Consider the following 23,069-nt stretch of genomic DNA (forward strand, 5'->3'; position numbering starts at 1 on the left):
TACAGCTGTGTTGACTCTGCGCATGCGTGTTAATGTCCGGATTCAACCGTCTGCTTTGTTGGGACTATTATCGACGCTGCTAGGATTTGCAACGTCCCTATTTTTTGTAAACAAATAATGGAGTAGAGTTAAGGACTAGCTACTTGTTCGACCCCGCGTTTATCATTTCGATAGCAGCTTGCACTTTTTCTGTGTTTTTGACTCTGAAGACTAGTAAAGCGAGGAGATCCTGTATATAAACAAAACGCAGCGCGAGCTGCTTTTAAGGTGGCACGTCATTGGCGACAGCTGGAACAAGGAGAACAGACTGCCAGGCCCGCTTGATACTTGGCGAGCCGCACATGCAAAGCCTCGGTGTCCAGACATGGAAGTCTTTGCTCGACCTCGACGGGAGTAAAACTCCGTAACGAGCGAACATGAAAGAACAGGGCCGTTTGTTGTCTGGCCGGCAGCTCCTGGCGAGTAAAAGAGGGGGCGACTGTCTCTGCTGCTGCCCTGGCTTGGCTGTGGAGAGGGGCGATCTTTTTAGCGAGAAGGGTGATCCCAGGCCCCCCAGTTTTCTACCCCGGTCCAAATAGTGCCGAAGCCGACCGAGGTGCGTAATGGAAACGGTGGGCAGATTCGAGTTCAGTCGGAAGGACCTGATAGGACATGGCGCATTTGCGGTCGTATTTAAAGGCAAACATCGAGAGGTGAGTGTCGATTCTGACAACAACAACACCTCTAAACCACAACACAACGTGTATGTTTTCTTTACGTAAGGTTGGCGATAGTATTATCTGTGCATTATCTAAAAAAACGACAATTATCGCAGGCTCTATCTAGCTTATGCTAGCCATTCCTTGTTTTCTTGGTGCGACCTTAAGAGGCCTAGCTGTCCGAACAGGATGTTCTTTAGCATAACATTTAGGTATACACATACCCTAAGATATGAAATAAAATTGCTGTCATCACTTTAAATGCAATATTATGCCCAACAACTGCTTAGATGGTCACGCATTTGCCTTTCAGAGGCATTTGTTTACATGATGCGCGAAGCGGTTATAAACATGTCGAAACATGTTCTCCAGCTGGTGTGATTGTAATTTTCGCGATTATTAAGTAGCAACCCGGTTTACAATTAAAATGAAAACATTGAGAATTTAGGCGTAACTATTATACAGGGTGTCATAACAGGTACGTTCATGTTTTGTCGACAATGTTTGGACTAAAAAAAAAACATGCACAAACCCAAACAAACAAACACAACGACAGCATCAAGCCAGTGTTGCACGTTGCTGGTAAACATTTATTTTTCACTGCCGAACACGGGTCTTGAATCAGAACACAGGAAGTGTTGTAAAGACAAACAAGAGAACATTCGCACGTTTGTTCCACTTGGCAAGCGATTATGTAATGTAGTCGGGGGACCAAATTTCACTTGGATCCCCCCACCTCACAAACCCCAATCAGGGGAGGAGCTAGCATATATCAGGGCTGCCAATCTCTGTCGACCCCACTTCAGGAGTACCCTTGTCCCATTCCTGGAGTATTTCCAGATTGAATGTGATTCACACAAAATGTAAAAAAATAAGCATAGGATGAGGTGAGACGTTCAGTCATCCGGGAAGGGCTCGGAGAGTGCAGACGCTTCTCAGGATAGAGAGGAGCCAGATGAGTTGGCTCGGGCAACTGATCAGGATGCCCCCTGGTCGCTTCTCTCAGGAGGTGTTCCAGGCATTACCCACTGGGAGGATTTTCATCAGATAAAATGAGACATGTACTTGCTATCTTGGTGCATGTCTGTTGTTGTCATCAATTAATGCCTTTTTATTGCTTCTCAGAATTCTTAAACAGGGATCTTAAATTTATGCATCATTGTTTTTTTTTTCAGAAACACGACTGGGAAGTGGCAGTAAAATGCATCAACAAGAAGAACCTGGCCAAATCGCAGACATTGCTTGGGAAGGAGATCAAAATACTTAAGGTATGATGGAACGTTTTATACTTCCAGCCTTGTTATTTTTATTATCATAGTTTTTTGTCGCAACTTCTTAAAAAAAAGGTAGTTGGCTGCAAAAGTCAATGCACCAATTGTTTCTTAAAATAAACATAAATTAAAACTCCCTTTTCTACAGGAACTCAAGCATGACAACATAGTTGCTTTACTGGACTTTCAGGTATGTAATCAAAAGCTTCTGTGCTGTTAACACACATTATCATGCCACACCAATTTCATGTCAATGTATGCTAGAAGTGAGCTCTATAGCCCGAGCCCAAACCCGACTCGAGCCTAACTCCGACCTAAAATGTCAATCATAACTATCGGGTTCGATTCGGGCTTGGCTTCTCTTTTGTTGAAAAAAAATGTATACTAAAACGATGTGTGGTCTCTCTCGCCGACTAATATATGTTTATAAAAATTTATACTATAACTGTGTAAATACTAAACTAAGGAATACTTGTTATAAAGTAAATAATTTGGAAAGCGAAAGGCGCTGTAATGTATTTAGGGCAGAGCTGCAGAGTCAGAGCATGCTCTGCGGATGTCACGTGAATGCCGCCCGCTTAATAATGTTCCTCTCCGCAATATGGAGAAGCAAGAAGGTAAGGATAGACTAAAGACAGGAGAATTGAAAAGACAAACACGCACCAGGAAGAGTGAATTGTGGAAAAGCTTCAAATTGATTTTTGAATATGCTACAGCAACTTGCGTTGGCTTCGCTGAATGTAGTCAATGTGGAGCTTTGCTCTCATATGAGAGCAAAAACCCGAGCACCTCAACACTGAGCAGTCGTTTAAACAGTTGAAATCGTCAAACATCTATCTTGTCATATAATTGATGTCAATGTTTATAGTCTTGTTTAACTTAGATTTTGTTACAAAAGACAGGCTTTAATCTGTTATTATAAATACCTCCTTTCCCAACTCGGGAGTCCTGAGTCCTCACAAATAAAATATGAAATTTCGGGTTTGCATCAAGCTCGGTCCAGCAAATCGAATTAATTCGCCGGGCTCTTAATATCTGTGGGCCAGGTCGGGTCGAAACAGATTTTTCCTGCCCGATCTTACCTCTATTCTTTGCTCACCATCCTTAGCAGATGGCCCTATGGCCACATCTGTGCCTTTTTGAGCCATTTGTGACTAATGCAACACAAAAAAATTGGTTTGGTGTCTTCTTCAAATTAGACGTTGCAGCAAAGCATTGTCTTTTGTTTTGGAACGTTTCACTTCCGGGTTATTTGATTGAAATCAGTTATTGTTTACATATTGTCTGCCCACATGACCAGCCGGCTCTGTCAATGCCCTGACAGTTCTCCTAATTTCGTGCATTTCTGTTTTGTAACACTTTGAAGGCTGAAATTTGCTGATTAGTGTTAGAATATATATGTGGCTTTTTAAAAATAGTGGTATTTAGTTCTCAGGTCCGTAACGAGATAGTGCTTAAGGAATCAACAGTCACAGGTGGTTGCAGCCTAGAAACCTGCATTGGCACTAGTGTGGCCTTGACACACATGCACACCCAGCCTGTCACAGTCATGGCGACCTGACATGCATTTTCAATGCTGTACGTGTCGGCCAACATATTGGGCTGGTCTTTAAAAGGTATCCCAAATTCATAAACGTACACCAATTATTTTGTGACATTTTACTGTGATGTTGTAAGAACATGCCAGCTAGCTAGTTGGCCCTATTTTTTCTTTTTGTGTGTTTAAGCGGTCAACATCAAACTGTCAGGACTGGATTTTAATTTGAATTTCATGTATGAGACCTGATAGAAGGAACACCTGCTTTTTTGTTGCCCTATCAAAACCTTACAGCGATGCAATTTGAGCAAGAATGTTGATATTGTTACATTGCGTTACATTATGTCAACCGAGTTGGAAACATACTAAGGTGTCTCTTGTACGCTATGGCATTTTAGATATTAGACCCTTAAAACGATGCAACTCATTTTACATGTTCAAATACCCTAAGCAAGAGTCAAAAAGTTGGCTTTATTGTTTTTCTTACAGTCCATTTCTGACCTGCAGTTTTTGTGCAATTTAGACGTCACAATGGTCATGACCTATGACACATTAATTTTTCAAACATCCCGTAAGTTGAGTCAGCTTCACTTTTCAAGTGGATCAATTACGTTCACCTTCAAAATGTCGATATTGGTCATAGTAGTGTAAACAGAGAAAAATGAATCACAGGTCTAAGTCTCCTTCAAATATAAACAAAAATAATATAACAAAACTGCCAATGTGATTACATTATTGGATGGCCCATCAAACTGCAATGTTGTTTCAATTCAAACAAATAAACTGTGTAATCGTGTTTTTCATGTTGCTGCCTTATGTAGTTGTGTCAGCACATTTTGGGCCTATCTGCATTTCGGTTAATCAAGATGTCCAGTGCTCTGTTTAGATTGACTTTGCCAATTTAACAGTTTTCCCTCACAATGGCCGTAGTCAGTATTGCTATGGACCTGCAACTTTATGTGGTTGGTAACATGACAATTTTACAAATGCTTGAAAGATATTGTTTATTTCGAGTGTGGTTTGGGTGGGCAGGCACAAATGACTGTGTACGTTCTTGATGTCTGTGCCACTTGAAAAAATACAAAACCACAATAAACAACACACTTGAAAATGTGTTAAGATGCAAATGAAACTTGTGAGTTCCTTAAGGAGTTGATCGTATGATTCATATAAACAACAAGAATACTTTATAAAGCAGCCTCTGCAGTGTGACTCTTCCAGACCACAATCATCTGTTGCAATGTGATAAGAGTTTGTTTTTAACATGCCCCCATGTTGTCTCACACAAACCCCACAAATAAGAGGGCTGCAGTCATTTAGTCGAATGGTGAATACTGGCATTAAAGGTCAAACACCCAGTTTTAAGTTCAACCTTTAAAAAAAAATAAAAAAAAATAAATTATATATAAATCACTTTCTGTGTGTATATGGGCTTGAGTCCATTGAGGCACGTAACCTAGTGGACTGCCCTTCATTGCATGTTTTTAAAGAGAGGTTCTGAGTTCAGAGTTGAAATAGCCAGTTTTATTGAACTGTATAATGTTTGAAATAACTTCGACATTTTTATAATCTGTCAATTTAAGAACTATATTTTCCTGTCTTTGTCTGCCTATGACATGTTTTCTTCCCATTCCTTGACTCTTAACATCTCCTCTCTTTTTAGGAAACCGCAAGCTCAGTGTACCTAGTAATGGAGGTAAGTAAGCCTCTCGTGGCCTTTGGCCTTTGTTTGCTCAGTGATTTGCGGTGTCGGCGCTTGTGCTAAAATTAGGCCCACCCTCGGCCATCAAGAGCAAGCACTCTCACACTGCATTCAGTACAATACAGATGATTGTGTTTGTATGTTTACCTCATACATTGAAACAGGTTGAACAATCATGAATAATCGCACCATGTGATCTTTTATAATTCCAGAATCCCCCCCTCCCACACACACACACATCTTTATCATGAGAATGCTTTGCAAAGCTCTTTTATAATATTTTTTTATCTGCTTTTTAGTGCACCACATGCATTGACTGATTTGCGCCGTTCCTACTTTTAAAAGTGCCGCAGTCCTTTTAAAATTTTCCCCAAACATTCCTGGTTGCGCAGAAAACACATTTGTTTTTAAATTCCAGCTAAGTTTTAGTCCTATTCACATAATGCATACCGGGACTAAAATGCATTTTGAGCAAGAAAGAATGTTGAAGGCGGTTAATAGTATTTACAGCACTCATGGAGAAGCTGTGGAATGACATGCATGTGGAGGTGGGGAGGTGTTTAGCAAAGTTAGCGCAACAGTTTTTAGCAGAGTTGTCTACTACAAACCTACAAAAGAAGATGACAAAGGCATGGATAAGTGTAATAGTGCGCATCTTTAAGAGGAAGGGAGACGCACAGAGTTGTGAAGAATATAGGGATTTAGAACTGATTCACACAAAGTTATGGAAGCAAGCTAGACTCAGGTAATAATTAAGTATTTCTATACAAAGTACAGGGAAGGTCAGAAGAAGCTGATGTGGGTCTTTGTAGATCGTAGGAAAGCCTCTGACGGGGTATTGCATGAGGAAGCCCCACTGTATATATCATATTCTACACTCAAATAGCATGATAAAAAAAATGAATGGCAACAATGAAATAATTTGGCTTCAATCTTGGCAACATGTTCAGGAAAAAATGACTGGTCATTAGCTCTGCGATTGGCCGACCACCAATTAAGGGTGTCTGTCCCCTGCCTCATGCCCAACGTCGGGATAGGCTCCAGCACACCCTGTGACCCTTGTGAAGATAAGCATTTCAGTAAATGAATGAATGAATTATTTTAATACAGTTAGTGCATTTTAATTTGTTTCTCGAAAAAATGTAGATCGCATTTCGGCAGTAGTTTGTGAGACTATCACCGACTAAATTTGTAATTGTGATGTGTCTAATGCTAAACATATATTATTATGCTGCTTGGTGGTTCTAGTTTTACACTGCACTTCTTTCTTTTTACTCTGCAGTACTGTAATGGTGGTGACCTTGCCGACTACTTACACTGTAAGTGAAGCATTTCAAACGCCAATATGCGATATTGACAGTGTACATTCATTTTTGTTGCTTTACAATATTTTTTTTCCAAAGCAAAAGGCACGCTGAGTGAGGACACGATTCGCATTTTCCTGCAGCAGATTGCAGGCGCCATGAGGGTCCTGCAGGCAAAAGGCATCATCCACAGGGATCTCAAACCCCAGAACATTTTGCTCTCTTATCCGCCAGGACGCAAATCCCATTCCAACAACACCTGCATAAAAATTGGTAGGTTGGGGTACTGTATTACTGTTGCCCCAAGTCTCCCTTGAAGTCAAAATATAACAAAGCAATAGTTAAATTGAAGTTTGGGGCAATGTTGAGACCTTACTTCCGGAGAACCCTCCTCCCCCTCAAGCTGCCTTAAACATCTGTTTAAGAAAAGAAAAAAGTACAATTGACAAGATTTATCATTGATGATCATGATACCATTTCTGTTGCATATGATTCTTTTTATATAACACTGTGAATCTAAACCTCACCTTTCCTCTTTCCAACAGCGGACTTTGGTTTTGCCAGGTACCTCCAGAACAACATGATGGCAGCAACTCTCTGTGGGTCACCCATGTACATGGTAATGAATGAGCACTAGCACAATACGTGTCACAGAACAAGCACACAGTGGAAACATTTTTATAATGTGATACAGCTAAAATTTCAAGGCATTTGTTGTTACAAAAATGGCTCGATCGCATTTTGGAGTGCCATGATAAAGGCTATTCTCTTTCCTCACAAGGCACCAGAGGTCATCATGTCCCAAAACTATGATGCCAAGGCAGATTTGTGGAGCATCGGGACCATTGTGTTCCAGTGTCTGACTGGGAAGGCTCCCTTCCAGGTAGGCGCAAGGATGCTGTGGGTAAACACATTGCCTTAAGTTAATAGTGGGCCAAAAGACACAATGAAATCATACTGAATCTTAAAGTTCAATAGGGAGGCGAAAGTGTGATGCCAAATGTATGCTAATGTTGTTTGCCGCGGTTTTGTTTTGCCAACAAATTTTATAGGTCAACTTTGAATGTTATGAAGTGTCAGTTTAATAAGTGGTAAAATACCCTTGATGCAGTTTTGTTGTGCCAGGGAAAATCATGCCGCCTAAACCTAATTTCAAACATTTTCCTGGATCCTCTACGGAGTAGTTTTATATTAGTGTGCCTCATCTATATTATTTTTGTCGGTATCTTTGCCTCTTGCACACCATACTCAATTACATTTATTAAATATATAAAAAAAATTGAAAATACTAAAACTAATAAACTTTTCTGTTATCTTTAGGCTAGCAGCCCCCAGGATCTTAGGATGTTTTATGAGAAAAACAAGAATTTGATCCCCAAGTAAGTAATGGAGACAATGCCATTATTTTGTTTTCGTCTTTGTGTAAAGCATTGTGTCGCAAACCTGTTGACATTTTACATAAATGAAGATGTAAGATTTACACATGCTTGTGTAATGTTTCCATTATTTGCCTTTGTACTTTACATTCCTCCACAGTGGAGTTGATTTTTGTGTTATCTTTCCTAGCATTCCAAGAGAGACTTCCACTCATCTGAGGCACCTCCTACGGGGCTTGTTGCAGCGCAATCACAAGGATCGCATGGACTTTGGTAAGTGAAAAATGGATCTAAAATTAAGTATGAGTAAGAAATGTCACAAGGAAACAAGTACCATACACAAAATGGAGTGTCAATCGCGAGGCTTGACTGATTTGATGACTTGTCATCAAGGTATTTTGAGGGATTTAGTGGTATTACGGCAGTCATTCAGAAGTGCCGACATGAGGGCAAAGAAGGAGCCTCGATGCGTTTCCTTTCCTGAATATTAAGACAGCTCTAAAGGGGTTTTGAAATTTCTCCTAGCTCATCCGAAATCAAACCTCTCAAAATCCAGACCTGTGGGTTTTGTGTTGTGTCGGCCATATTTTTGTGGCCTGCGCACATTGAAGATAACATTGAAGATAGGCAGAAAACAGAGCTTTTCTGGATCTTAAATTTTGCAGTGAGAGTACTGATTTTTCTTCACCTAACGTATTTACTCGCATATAAGCCGCCTGTGGGTATAAGCCGCACCCTAAAAATTGCTCATATATTAGCCGCGCCCCTGATTGCCAATTTTCACCTCCATGTTTGTGGTTTCCCTACACAAATGTTACTTTGAAGGGAAAATCCTAAGAATTTCTGAGTATTTCTGAGATACTGAATCAACAGCATATTAATAGGGTCAATATCATAAATTGATATGCCTGTCTTTCTAAATGCAAAATATCTAATTATTCATTTTGAAAAAAGAAATAAGTCTGTCTATCGATGAGAACCTGATGCTTTCTAATTACAGAAATTATAGTTTTCTTACCAGAAGTTGTAAGATGTTGTTTGCAGCCATAGTGCTTCAAATGTCAAAATATCTCCATTCTTTCCATTGTTTATATTACTCCGATAGTTGTCACCTTCGAACAACAAATTTAACTTGCAACGTGCAAAGTAAATTGGAGTAAGGCCTGTCAATTAGCAATAACCAAAGCGGTACATTTGTTGAAGCAGCTCCCCCCTGAATATCAGAAAGATTCTTCTGCTTTCAAATGCGCCACCAAAAATCATGGAACTCAAATATTGTTACAGTTGTCTTTGTATTTCAATGAGATGGAGTTTAAATCTAACCCTCGGGCTTTGTTTGTCTATATGATCTGAATTTCCATTACACCTTTTTCCTATTATTTAAATAAGGCAATTAAAACATGGGCTGGCATTGACAGCGATAAACATGCAATCCATTTTGACTGGGAGAGGCTAGCAGCCAATGATTGCCAAAGTATTATTATGTCCGTCACTAACATGTAAACTGTAAAAGTTGTAAAGATCATGGCCAGTGACTGAGTGTTGACAGTCAAAATGGATTAGACGTCAATCGCTATCAATGGCAGTGAATGAGTTATAATTGAGTGATTGAGTGATAATTTTGTGATCCTGTGCAGGGAACTGCTTTGTTACAACAGTTGTGTTGCAATAAAGGCACTGAGATTCCAGACAAAACAATAGAAATACGTGATAAACTGTGTTCTCCACAGATGAGTTTTTTTCACACCCCTTCTTGGAAGCCACCAGCTCATCCATCAAAAAGAGTAAGTCAGAATATTTGCAGTACAGATAGATGCTATTTGCCTTTGTGAATGTTCTTGTCTATTACTTGTTATTTAACATTTTAAAGTTTAAAAAAATTAAAACATTTATTCATGCACTGAAATGTGTGTTTTTCTTCCTAGCAACTCCAACAGTAACCATGACGTGCTTTCCAAGTTCAGCTTCAGCCAGCTCTTGCAGCAGCTCTTCCACTTCGCACCTCGCCTCTCCACCGGTTTGTTTTCAACGTACCCGCCACCCGAGTATAAATAATTAACAAAAGTCTTTGTCGTGCCAAGAGGTTACCCGAGTTCACACCTAATTAATCTCCCCTCATCTCATTTGCACATGAATGTTATGTTGCCTCTCTTTATACTTTGTTTTTATATTACTTTTCACCCCACTATATTCACATTCCAGCAGTCCCTTGGGGATGGCCAACATTTGCGCGCAAAGGCGATGGCCTCCCCCACCCAAGAGGCTTCTGGGTTCCACTTCAAGGATTCATCCGGGGGAGGCGGCAGTAGCAAGAACTCCTCCTCCTGCGACACAGATGACTTTGTCATTGTGCCGGCTCATTTCAACAGTAAGCAAGAGCAAGAATTTCCTTTGGAAGCCACCTATCAGTTAATTTTTTGCGGTTATCTCCTATAGCTGCTGAGCTGACGGGTGAGAGTAAAGTGCTGCAGGATAGTCTCATGAACAGCGGGTAAGGAGATTGACTTTTGTAGGTGGACAATGAAGCCATGAAAATTGAGTGTTTACAAATTACCTTCATCTGGTTTGGATAGTAAAGCCTTGTCTTCTCTTCTTGTCAAGCTCTTTGCTGAATTCTGCTGGTTTGTGCGTCCAAGCCAAATCCCCGCCACACTCACCCTCCTATAGCGGCTCCCCCAGTCGTGTCAGGTAATCGTCCAGGGCTGAGTAATGTTTTTTTTGTCAATTTGCTGCATTAATTGAGGTTTCTGCATGTCCTTGCGCATATACTGTATGCCATATTTGTGTAAAAATACGGTAAACCCAATTTTAAATGGATAAGAGTACTAGAAGTATGCTGACAATTTCTTTTTTTGGTTTTAGCCACTGAGGCTGAATAGGATAAGCAGTATATTCAAAATATGGATGGAATTTCTTGAGTTTTAAAGTAAATTGTTGCATCCTGGTGTAATGCAATGTGGTCATCAACAATGGTGCATGGCATGCACCCAAAACGTTCTGTCATTTCTAAGGATTCTTTTTGTGTCAATCTTTCTATCTGATGTGCTCTTACTGGCAGGTCCAGTGATTCTTCAGGTAATAACTGTGCTGGCCTAGGTGGAAACCACGGTCACTCCCAGCCCATCCCAGTTCCCACTCAGGTGCACAACTACCAGCGCTTGGAACAGCAGATTTATACGACCAAACAGGAAAGCTCACCCAGGTGTGTTTCTACAAATATACATGCTGAACAGATAAAATCATCCATCCTGGCCTGGATTTACAATTGTACTGGGCCTCATCAAAGGAGCATGTATACCATTTGTAGGTTTTAACCTTATCGAACCCGACATTATTAGGCTGTCCACTCTGGTGAATCGTTGTAGCAGCGGAAGTCCGTTGGGCTTTGGTAGAACTGGGCCTTCCCCACCTTACGGAACTGCGGCTGCTACTCGAAGGCTGTCGCTGGGAGGAGCAAGACCATTTCAACTCTCCCCTCAAGGTAGCTTGGACCCTTTTAATATTTTAATGGTAAATCTTCCTTCACTTTAATTACTTTTATAATAAACAATTACAGCATGATATATCACATTCTAAGAAAGAACCTGATATCCTCTTTAGAGTTGAGAGCATCGTGCCCCCCTATGTAACTTGTATATACTGTCTGTCATTCTTCTCCATTTTGCTGCTTCAGCATTCGTGGCTTCAGTCTATCACAGTATTTTATATTAAGTATCCAGATCAAAAATGTTGAGCCTCGGTGAGAGTGGATTTTTTTTCTGAAATACGACCTGCGGGTGACCTTACGGCGGATGGCGTCGCCTATATCCGAAAGTAGTGCTCTGAGCGGACAGGATGGCCGAGAATTCCGTGAGGGTAAACTTTTCCAGAAGTGTGAGCTCCAGGCCACCTTGCCCCGGTCGCTCTTATCTGAAAATAGTGCCCTCTGGACGGACATGATGTGCGGGAACCTCGGGCTAGCGGAGATGAGGCTGGAATTTCCCAGTAATGTTTCAAAGTGCAAGCTCTAGTTGCCCTTATCCAAAAATAGAGCTTTCTAGGTGGGTAAGCTGGCTGAACGCCGCGGAGGACCAAAGTAGAAGTTAAGTTTCCCTCTAGTTGCGGTCACCCGACAGACGCCGTCGCTCTTATCGGAAAATAGGGCGGGTGAAATGGCTGGAGGGTGGGACCAAGCGAAGTGGAAGTTTAATTTTCCCCAAAATGATGACGGCAATAAATATGAAGAATGTGGTCCTAGTACTTGAGAAATCGCCAAAAACCTCCCGCACAAGCTCCTCCTGACAGACGACGCCTCTCGAATCTGACCAAGATTTACCTGACTTGGAACAAAGCTCTCAATAACCTGCGCTCTTAATCATCTTCACTTCGCCTGAATTGTAATGCATTTCCAAGGCTTAGGTGCTGAACCACCGTCTGAGCCATTATCCACAAATGGAGAGAACTGGGAACAATGGCAAACCTTCCCCGGAGTGGTCGGCCACCTAAATTTCACGAAAAATACTCATCCAGGAGATCACAAAAGAACCTAGAAATGCAGACCTCGCTGGCCTCGGTTAAGGTCCATGTTGATGACTCTACTCTAAGAAAAACACAGGCCAAAGCTGGCATCCAAGTCAGAGTTCCAAGGCGAAAACCATTGCTGTTCAAAAAGAATATTAAAAAAATCATCTTGTTTTCCAAAAACATTTTGATGATACTCCACACTTTTGGAAGAACATTCTGTGGACAGATGATTCAAAAGTTAAATTTATTTTAAGTTGTGCAGCCCGTTAAATTTGGTGAAAAAATGGCACAGTATTCCATCCAAAGGACACTTTACCAACAGTGAAGCATGGTGGTGGCAGTTAGTTGGTCTGGGGGTGCTTTGCTAACTCAGGACCAAGACAACTTGCTTTAATTGGTGGAAGAATGAATTCTGCCATCTGCCAGCAAATTTTGAAGGAGAACGTCCAGCCCTCAGTTTGTTCACTCAAACTCCAGCGCTCTTGGAGCATGCAGCATAACAATGATCCAAAGGACACCAGCACTATGTATGCATATGTGTGTGTTGAAGCTCATTCAGAGGCTTTTTTGAATTATTATTATTTAAGGACCAATCAAAAGAAAAGATGCTCTCATAGCATTGTCTGTATTCAATTTTCATTAAGCTTAATTTGGAGATCCGATAACCTTAACCCTTTTTGGGGACTCCTAAAACTCGTTGGCTGCATCGGCTCTAGATGTCCAATCCATCTCTACCGGGAGTCAACGGCTGTGAATGATTGCTTGGGAGACCTGGCCGACTGTCAATTACTTTAAATATCTGACCCATGATCTGTTCCCCATTGCAGCAGCACAGCAAGCTGAATCAAGGTCAGCATTGCAGAGGCACTCCCCAGTCGCCACGGGCCTGGGGACGCGGCTCCACAGCGCCCCCTGTCTACTGGAGTGCAACGCCGGCGGCGGCAGGCAAAAGATCCGAAAGCAGCATTCGGACCCAGTGGTGGTCCCTGCGGCAGGCGTGATGACTGTTCGCCCCCTACACTCTTCGCCCCGCCTCAGTGAGCTGATGCAGCGCAGCCCACTCCCCACCATCCTGGGCTCCCCATCGAGGGTGAGTCATTTTTTGGCGTGCGTGTAGTTTTAAGGTTTTCACCAGATGAATAGTGACTATTTCAACAAAGCTTGCTCTTGTTTCATTTCCATTTGCAGACGATGCCGCCATTTGAATTCCCCAAACCCCCCAGCTCTCCAAACCTTGTCAACTTTCTGACACAGCAGGGCTTGGTTGTAGGCTCTCCCAGTAACAAGGCTGTGCAAATGGAGCCCAGAGAGAGCAGACAGCTCGTGCCCACGCAGTGCCCTCAGCCTTCACAATGCATCCACAGAATGAATGATGACACCAGGGGGATCGGGAGGTAAGAGACAGAATTGCAATTGGTGCCCTTTTAATTATTAAAGCATATATCTGCTGCTAGTCGTAAGCGGTTCAAGTAATCGTCTTCATTTTTTTCACATTCAGCAAGTAGTGAACTACAGCGGTCTAAAGACAACTTTTTCAAATTAGTTTCATTTAGTGTCTGGGCGAGACCTTAGTGAAGTTCGCATGACTCCTATTTACCCAGAATTATAGGATTATTTTTTCATGCTTTTTGTTTGTTTTCTGTCCTTTGGGGACTTATTGTATTTTTCGGCCTAGAAATCATAATTGAGTATAAGTCATACTAGCCAAAATATTTCAAACTACAAAATCTAAAATTGCACCAGATTATAAATTCCATTTTTGAATTGGGTATTTTACTTAATGAGAGATTAAGAACAAACTCAAATAGAGTGGAACAGGCTAAATTAATGTTACTAATAATACTCCTTTGTGCGTGATGTGCAAAAAGCACAGAAATCCATCATATTTGATTTGCTTAATGGCAAAATGTAATCCTACTTTGAATTTTAAGGACCCATATCACGTTGGATTCTTTATTGAGTTGAAATGGGGGCGGGGGGGGGGGGGGGGTGACTCTTGTGAGCCACAACACCATGGTCATCTTCTTTGTAAAATAAACCAAAAAAAATGCACAAACACCCCTACCTGTTTTAATCTAATTTCGCTGTTTGGAAAAATACTATAGTACTACCTGAAAATGTTCTATATAGAGGAAAGTAGAGGTATATATGAAAACACTAATGTATTATCTAAATATATGCAAAAAATGTAAATACTTTAAATACTGTACCCACAGTCAAAACAGTTCCTCTCCGCTTGCAATAAATTCAAATAATCAGTTTGATGGGAGTTTTAGTCCAAGTCCTTCTGCACAGTCCAGACCCCAAAGAGCAGTCCCCTTTCAGCGAACTACATCTTTGCGTTCGGATAAAACAGTTTTAGAGCCAGTGCTTTGAGGGCTTTTGTGATCCAAGTTTTCCGGTTGCTCAATCAGTAGACTTGCACCAAGGCTTTGTTCTTGTTTTGTAAAGCATTCAGGTGGTCAAACTTGTAGATTAAGGCTGGCTTTACCATGAAGCCAGCAGCATTCCCACTCATGATGATGATTCTCATTTTCAGTTAACCTTTGAATACTAAGAATGACCAGGAAGGCATTCTGTTCCAAAAAATGCCCGTCTCATACACGATAAAACTTGCCCCGGAAGATAGCCAACCATTCTCTTGAATTATGTGAGGGAACTCTTCCTGGACCTTCCGTTTCACTGCCAGTTGGTCTGCCGAGGAGGCTTCCCCCTACACCAAAACACTTCATAACTCTTTGTAAACCTTTCAAACCAGCCCGTGCATGCAATAAAACCACAAGACTCACTTGCTGCACTGGGAAGAGACTGAGTTTCATCTTTAATGTCTTTGTTAGGAGCTAAGATATCGTAAAAGGTCTTGGCTTTGCTCATCATGTTGATATCCAGGAAAATCTTCTCCCTACAGTCTGAGATCCAGACCGATAGGACATTCTCCATCTTAATGATGATTTTATTCCTTGTGGTTACCACTCACATGGTGTCCTTGGAAAAGGATCTCCCTGCCGTCAGTAGATTCTTTAACGATGCCTTCGATGACACTGGAGGCATTTTAAACGTTGATTCAAATTCCGATCAATGCTGTAGTAGGTTTGGTTTAGTTTCCTGTGCGCGGTGCGAAATGTAATCTGGAGAAAAATCAAGATGTCGTCCTTTCCAGCTGTTTGTATTATTCGGCGCGACATTCTTCTTCAGTGAAATTTCATCACCGAAAAAAAGTGTAGCCCTGACTTCGCCCATTTTTCATCTCCTGTCTTCTGCTTGCGAGTTTCAGCGTGAATTGACTTTTTTTAAAAACATTTTTTTTTACTACATATTTTTTTTAAAGCGGTATACTGAGGCCACGAAAGTGTGTGGAACAGAGCCATCATCCAATCAGCAGCTGTATTTGTTTTACAGATCTCAGAGCGCCGGCCTCTTGTCCGACATGTTGCTGATGGCAGCATTTGGAACAGGTGGAACAGTCAGTGACCGAGGCAGCACAGAGAACCTGGTCTGCGAAAAAGCTATAGACATTGCAGGTAAATCTTCCAGAGCTCTTCATTCCTCCTCGTTTCCACTTACCCACTGCATGTTCTGTGGCCACTGCACCACTATGAAATTTTGTTCTTTAGTGCCTCCGGGTGGTGTTCTATGTCCTGGGCCAGGCTCCTGCAGTCCAGCGCAGGTGGTGTTCACCATTGGCTCCCCTCCTAGTGGTGGCACACCACCTCAGGCCTCCAGACAGAGGAAATACTCAGGTAACAAGCATATGGAATGATTGTGGGGTAACACATGGCTCTACTTTGTTGATTTGCGACTGAATTTTTGTCCACATTGCAGTCTAGTTTGTGTGAATTTAGCAAAGTATGCATTACACAGACTCAGTTTTATTATTAGGGTTAGGAAATTGTTTTGTGACATAATTTTACCTGGAATTTTTCAAATGGTTTGGTTATTGTCTCAACAATAAATGTATTTTTTAACTAAATAAAAACAAGCAAATTATCTGTATATTTAATTTTTGTAAGGCGAAACAGTGAGAAAGAACACAGCGATTTTACTGACAAAACTAGCAGATAAATCATAATCATTGCACATTTTTTATGCTGTTCATTTCTATTGTATTGTCGTATTTGAATAAAGGGATAAATGTATTGAATGATCTAAATAATAGACAGATTAATTCATTAGTTTGATTTACCGCCTTATTTCATCTTCCTTTTATTGTAAAGAAATAAATGATTCTACTTTTTTAATGCAATAATAATTAATTGATTACTCTTTTTTTTCTAGTTTGAATGTATAGTAATTCTAATTTTGCCTCACCCCCAAGGCTCGTTCGTGTCTGTCAGCCCTGCTGGCTCGTTCACCAGCCGATATGCCCAGACAGCGACCTACGGGGACGGCTTTGAAGCTTCTTCCAGCCCTCGTTACAATTTTTTTGATCCCATCACGGCCAACATGGGCGGTCGCATAACTTTTGAGGCCCCCGAGCTTCCAGAGGAGACCCTAATGGAGGTGAGATAAAGAAACCACAGTTCTGCAAGGACTGATGATACAGTTCAAAGAATACAGACCAGTTTCAATTTAAAGTTTTAACTACTCTTTGCGCATGTGTGTTCCCTGTGCAAATGCAGCAAGAGCACACAGACACTGTGCAGAGCCTGCGCTTCACGCTGGATTTTGCTTGCTGTCTGATGGAGGTGGCTGGGGCCCGTGGCATTGCATTGATGGGGCTCCCGAGTGACGCCGCCAACCCCAACTTCTTGCAGCAACAGAGTCTGGTTGCAGATCAGATAAGCTTACTGAGTCGAGAGTGGAGGTGAGCCCACATCATCCACGTTCTTCGCCTCATACAGCAATATAAATAAGGGTATATTTACACCCTGATTGGTCCGCACCTAACCTAAAAAAGTTTGTTGTCAATCTTGTCACTTTCATAAATTGTAATGTTAAAAGGATCTAACACCAAATGTATTATAATCCAGGCCAAAGAAAGTGAACTATAGACTGTACACCAATGGCTTCAACCTGCACCACATTTTTGGAAATATCAGGATCAATCTGGGAATTTGTGCACTTTGGAAATTCCACACAAATGGCAAAAGATCCACAGTCAATTATGATGGTTACATCAAATGTAAGTTTGCCAATCATTGTCTTTCCAGTCATGCTGAACAGCTGGTTCTGTACCTTAAGACTGCAGAAATTTTGTCTGCTGCAATACAAACGGCAATGGAGCGGGTGAAACAAGGCAAACTTTACCCGTCGAGTACAGTCAAACAAGGTAATGAGACGATGTCATGATCAATTAAAATTAGCAGTGGCTTTATCCCATGATCTTTTATCCACAGTTGTGAGGAGGCTGAATGATCTGTACAAATCCAGCGTGGCATCATGTCGCTCACTTAGCACGCGTTTGGAGCGCTTCTTTTCGAAAAAGCATCGACTAATGGACAAAATCACTTCCATCACGGCCGAAAGGCTGCTCTTTAGCCACACCGTGCAGATGGTAAGATGATGATACAGCCATTTCTGAACATTTTTTTCTTATTTCATTCATTGGTAAATGTTACTATACTGACTTTTGTCACAGGAGACATTTTCTGCACCGGTAAATCGTAATATAACATAAACAAATTTGAATTAACTTGGATTACGATGCAGTCACTCAAAAATAAGTTCAATCTAACCTCACACTAAACTGTCTAATTTTGTTTTAAATTTTTATACCTTCTCTGTGGCTGTTTGCCCCCCCTCCACCCTGACGTTCAAATGCAATCTATCGATGGTAGTTTGCTTTGGTATTCCCTTCAAAATATTCCCAAAATGATGCACACAAAAGTCCTCACAATAGGATAACGTACGACCACTTGCCAACTAGAACTAGTCTTGAATTAGTGATCGCCCCGGCATTCACACGGTGTGACGGGGAAAAAAAACACTGAAAAAAATGTAATGCTCTGCCCAGTGCTCGTAGATATCTGTTATACACAAAAGATATGCGGCAAAAAGACAGTGCGCTACAATGATAAACAGCCTCCCATATCTTGGCTAACTGGGTTTCTCGTATCTCGAAACTTTTCTTGTATCTAGAGATATTTATTTGCTAAAAATTTTACTCGTATCTCGAAATGCTCGTATGTCGAGGTACCACTATATTTAAGTAGGTAAATCATTAACTTCTTTTACCTCTGACAATGTAGAAAATGTTTAAACACAAAAAACTGACACTGGTCACTGGCCGTTTTGTGCTCTCCAATGGCTTACAGTCTGAAAAATATGGTAAATAAAAAAAAAAAGACTGATGTATTCCATACTTTTTATACAACATCGTATTATCGAATAATTTGTTATTTTTTTCCATATTTTTTATTTAATTTAATTTATCATTGACTTTGCATTTTTGGCATAGAGGGTCCACTGTTTCAAATCCATGATAAGTGTAGTTTACAATAAGACGACTATTCATTAGTGATCATTTTAAATTGTGCTTCATGTGTGAATAAATTACTTTCCACTTTTCATTACTTATTGTATAGAACTACCCGTTTTTTCGTTTTTTATTATAGGTTACAGTGGGCCTTATGCCAAGAAATAGGAGACACATGCTCTTTGTTCGTGAATGCATGCAATGAGGTCTTCAGCTTTTTAGAGGGAAAACTGCCCTAGCTCATCTTGTTATATTGTAGGTACAGTCTGCTGCTCTGGATGAGATGTTTCATCAGGGTGGGGCGTCCATTCACCGTTACCACAAAGCCCTCCTTCTCATGGAGGGCCTTTCAATGCTCCTCACAGAACAGGAAGACATTCTCAGTGTCAGCAAATGTAAGTTAAACATCAGTCTAAAATTGTCGCCCACTCTCTCTGTGGCTTACCCTCATTTATCCTCTTTCATTTCTTAGGTAAAGAGTGTATCGAGCGGCGCCTCGCGGCCTTGCAGTCCGGGCTCTGTGTTTGAGAGCTCCCACCCACCGTGTGATGTCAAACTTCATCTCGGCATTATATGTCCTACGTACATGGCTTTCACAGGACCTCCTAAAGTTACATCTGTGGACAAGGGTGTCTTTTTTTTCACGGAACTAATATCCCACCTCGCTGCATTCTGACCCACGTGAAACTCTCGCCATGCAGGAGGAGTTACAGCCAAGTAGTCATATACGTATACATTCACGCACACACTGCTCACCATGACATACCTTTTTGAAGATGGACCAGTCAGTATGCAGTGGACAATGTAACAATCTTTATGAAGGTACAGTATGATATTGTACACCCACTTGGAGGTACAGTAGGTCGAGGAAAGATGGATGTAGCAAAGTATCATTCTCATCATATTGTGTATGTCCACATTATACCACTTCTTGTTGCATCTATGTTTCCAACTAGACAGTTAGTGGCTTGCTAAAAGTGTACATAACGTATTGCTACAACTGGAGATAAGCTTCTACCAAGGTGACTTAAAGCCTTTTTATTACCTTTGATTTTAGCGTCACTTAAGGTAGTTAGTTGGCTTTGACATTTTACTATTTACAAGGAAGTGGGTAACCGATGTGGCAGATTTATTTTTTGTTTTGTTTTCCAACATCACTTTGAGTGCATCCAAAGAAGCGTGTGAAAAACTATTAGCATCTCTTATTGTTGTGATAACGATGTACCGCTATGCGGAGGATGTTTGTTTTGTGTCCCTAATTACCCCCCTGGTGTGGTTCCATTATATGATTCTTGAACCTCATTTTAATTTCAATCACTGTCAGCGTTCTGCGAGTATAATCAAAACGCGAATGTAATGGACAGGAGAGAAGCTGCGTCAACATCAATCTGAAGGTTGGGCAACGTGGCGCCACATGCCTGAATGTTTGCACTGTGGAAGTACTGTACAGAGTGAAACATGCTACATGTCAAGTATTTTGTTTATTTTAATAGAACTTGAGTTATTAGCTGACTTCTATTTCTACTGTCATACATGAAATGCAGTTGTATAAATAGTTACTTTGTGTTAGGAGTGAGGGAGTTGATTAATACAGGAACGTTGTTAACAAGGAGAATGTTTTTCTTTAAGAAAATGCAGGAAAAGCTTTATGGTAGAGAGGGTTTAGAAAAACATTAGTTTTTTTCATTAGAGTAGTCACACAGTAGGCAACAATTCTGTTTTATAAAATATATTGATTTGGAGTGCTAATGTTATATATTTGACCTCAATCATTATTTTAGCTTGACATCACCAACCAGATTCCTCTTAACGACTCATGTGCGGGCCAGTTGTGGTGGAAGGTCATTGTCTCTGTGTTGCCTGCGTTGTACAGTTTTGTCTGCATGGTCGCATGTGCGGAAAGCTGGTTTGAGATTTAGGACTGATGACCGTGGAGAAAAAAAAAAAACTAAACGGACTCCAACACAATCTCACTTTTCTCCATGAAACAAACGGCCACAGAAGAGGATTTTCTCCGATTACAAAAACTAGCCAGATGAGTTGGCTCAGGCATCTGATTAGGATGCTCCTTGGATGCCTCCCTGGGGGGGTGTTCTGGGTACGTCCAGCTAGGAGGAGGCCAGGGTCCCGGGAGAGCTGCATGAAGTGACTGGGTAGAAGGAAGTCTGGGCTTCCATACTGCATTTGCTTTCCCTGTGACCTGACCTCGAATAAGCCTGAAGAAGATGAGATAAAAACTACCTATGCCCAGAAATGTAACCATGTCATAAATGACAAGGAATTAGTACGATGTTACAACAAATGTAATTATTCCCTTATTTAAGAGTATGAGCAGAAGAAAGTTCATATTTATCATCATAGAACAGTAGTTTTTTACCCGCATCTTACGAAGAGAAACAATTCTAACATTTTGCCAGAACAATTCACTAGGTTGCCAGTTTTCAGAAGGTCTTAATGGCTGGTTAGAATTACGACTAAGGTCTCAAAATAAATAACCCATGTTCCCTTTTCATTATGACTTAACTTAATATTTTCCCCGAAAAAATACAGTGTTACAACTCAACTAATAACTTTTTTTTCTCCCACCGCCAACATCATCAGTATCTAATGACTTGTTACAGCTTTTTTTCTTAAAGTTATTGCCTGTTTTTAATCACCTTTTACCTTTTAACACTTGTCAGATGCTCATTCAAACTCTGGTTATGTTTTGCCATACCTGCTATGTACGTATGACTTTTTATTTATTAAAATGCTAAATTGTTAAGAAGCTGAAGATGATGTATTTTCTTGCATATAAGCAATAACTTAATCAAGGGTATGGCTTATTTGCGCACCAGGCTCACAGCGTTGATATACTCTTTTTCACCAGGAAATGTTGACAAATTAACATTTACTATTTGTTGGTTATTTTCTGTTTTGCAGAAAGAAAACAACAATTACTGGAAGAATTACTAACTTCCTTATGATATTGACCCTCAAAATGTGCTTTTATTTCATACCCCAATGATTTTTCTTGATATTTCCCTTCAAAGTAACATTTGTACTCCCCATTAAAACCATTAAAATGGAGGTGAAAATTGTGAATTTGGGGGTCGCTTATACGCGAAAAATTATAAAATTCAACGATTTTAAGGGAATTTTGATGGTGTGGCTTATATGCAAGAAATAATACGGAAATTTGTGAGATGGAGTATGGTAGCTGTGTTGCTTTTCAGAATGAAAGATATTTCCTCTCTTTTTTAAATGACCTTTAATTGTGTTGAGGCCTTTTCACATTCAATAAAATTAGAGGTGATAAGCTTTCTCAACCATAAATATGTGTCTAATAGTTGAATTGTACATTCCTAATGTTGGCTCATCCTGTCTGAACATTCAGTAAGTTAGCTAGTGCTGCATGTGTCAACTTTTATAGTCCCCATACAATCATCACAACTGGCCAACCCATTTATTAAGAATAAGGAGTCGCCATGAAAAGTGTTTTCTGCTGTATATTCTTCAGCAAGATGTTGACACGCACATTGCTGCTGTACAAAGCATTCCCATGAAGTTAAGATGAAGTGAACCAGAAGACATTTTTGAGTCCGCGTTAAACATGTCCGATGTTTGTCTTTTTTTTTTTTAATTATGTCCAATATCACCTCTAGGAATTGTCAAATAATTTATTGCTGTTTTTGTATTTATGGGTTGCAGGTGCAGAGGAAACATTAACAGACCATTTAATAATAATTGTTTTTTTTTTCTCCCCAAAGAAAAGGCTTTAATGTTGAACTTTGGGCAAAAAGCTTTTTCATGTTGTTATGTATAGCAAGACACTATCTCATTGTCCCTGTGTGGAATATAACTCCTAATGTTAGTTGCTACATGAATAAAGTTTAAGGAATGATCATCCATTGTAGTGCTCCTTTATTAGATTAGATTAGAATTAACTTTATTCCTCCCGTATTTGGGAAATTTCACTGTCACGGTAGGAAGAAGGGTGAGAATACATTCAGGAAAATAAATACATTTTAGACATAAAATAAATGAATAAATAAAAAATAATTAAAAAATTAAAAAAACATTAGATATAGATATGAATACAAATACATTTTTCCTGATACTTTGGTATGAAAATGTTTACAATTAAGAATTTTGCATTGATGATATCATATAGGAGACAGACATTAATGTCATTGAAATGTAGCTGTTCACTGTAAGTGTTTCTTGTGAATTGAAAACATTTTGGAGGAATTGATAAAAATAGAGCTATCTTGGAAATGTCAA

The 23,069-nt window shown here is 40.3% G+C and overlaps 1 protein-coding gene across 2 annotated transcripts; it reads left to right on the forward strand.

Annotated features, from left to right (window-relative positions):
• Window positions 1-13: 13 nt before the first annotated feature.
• ulk1b (unc-51 like autophagy activating kinase 1) lies at window positions 14-22,696 on the forward strand. Of its 2 annotated transcripts, none has more exons than XM_077736881.1 (27): window positions 14-692; window positions 1,874-1,966; window positions 2,118-2,159; window positions 5,170-5,202; window positions 6,491-6,527; window positions 6,612-6,785; window positions 7,058-7,131; window positions 7,294-7,395; window positions 7,833-7,891; window positions 8,079-8,161; window positions 9,619-9,672; window positions 9,814-9,905; window positions 10,091-10,256; window positions 10,325-10,379; window positions 10,490-10,576; window positions 10,947-11,090; window positions 11,227-11,369; window positions 13,219-13,481; window positions 13,580-13,785; window positions 15,791-15,912; window positions 16,006-16,131; window positions 16,707-16,891; window positions 17,011-17,195; window positions 17,542-17,660; window positions 17,728-17,885; window positions 19,066-19,201; window positions 19,279-22,696. In XM_077736881.1, the coding sequence occupies exons 1-27, from the start codon at window positions 603-605 to the stop codon at window positions 19,332-19,334; spliced, it is 3,084 nt and encodes a 1,027-aa protein (XP_077593007.1). In that variant the 5' UTR covers window positions 14-602; the 3' UTR covers window positions 19,335-22,696. The 2 variants fall into 2 exon arrangements, with proteins under 2 accessions (XP_077593007.1, XP_077593008.1); XM_077736882.1 differs by having other exon boundaries at window positions 11,254-11,369.
• The last annotated feature ends 373 nt before the right edge of the window (window positions 22,697-23,069 follow it).

Source organism: Stigmatopora nigra, chromosome 17 (assembly GCF_051989575.1).
Source record: "Stigmatopora nigra isolate UIUO_SnigA chromosome 17, RoL_Snig_1.1, whole genome shotgun sequence".
In the NCBI taxonomy this organism is placed as follows: Eukaryota; Metazoa; Chordata; class Actinopteri; order Syngnathiformes; family Syngnathidae; genus Stigmatopora; species Stigmatopora nigra.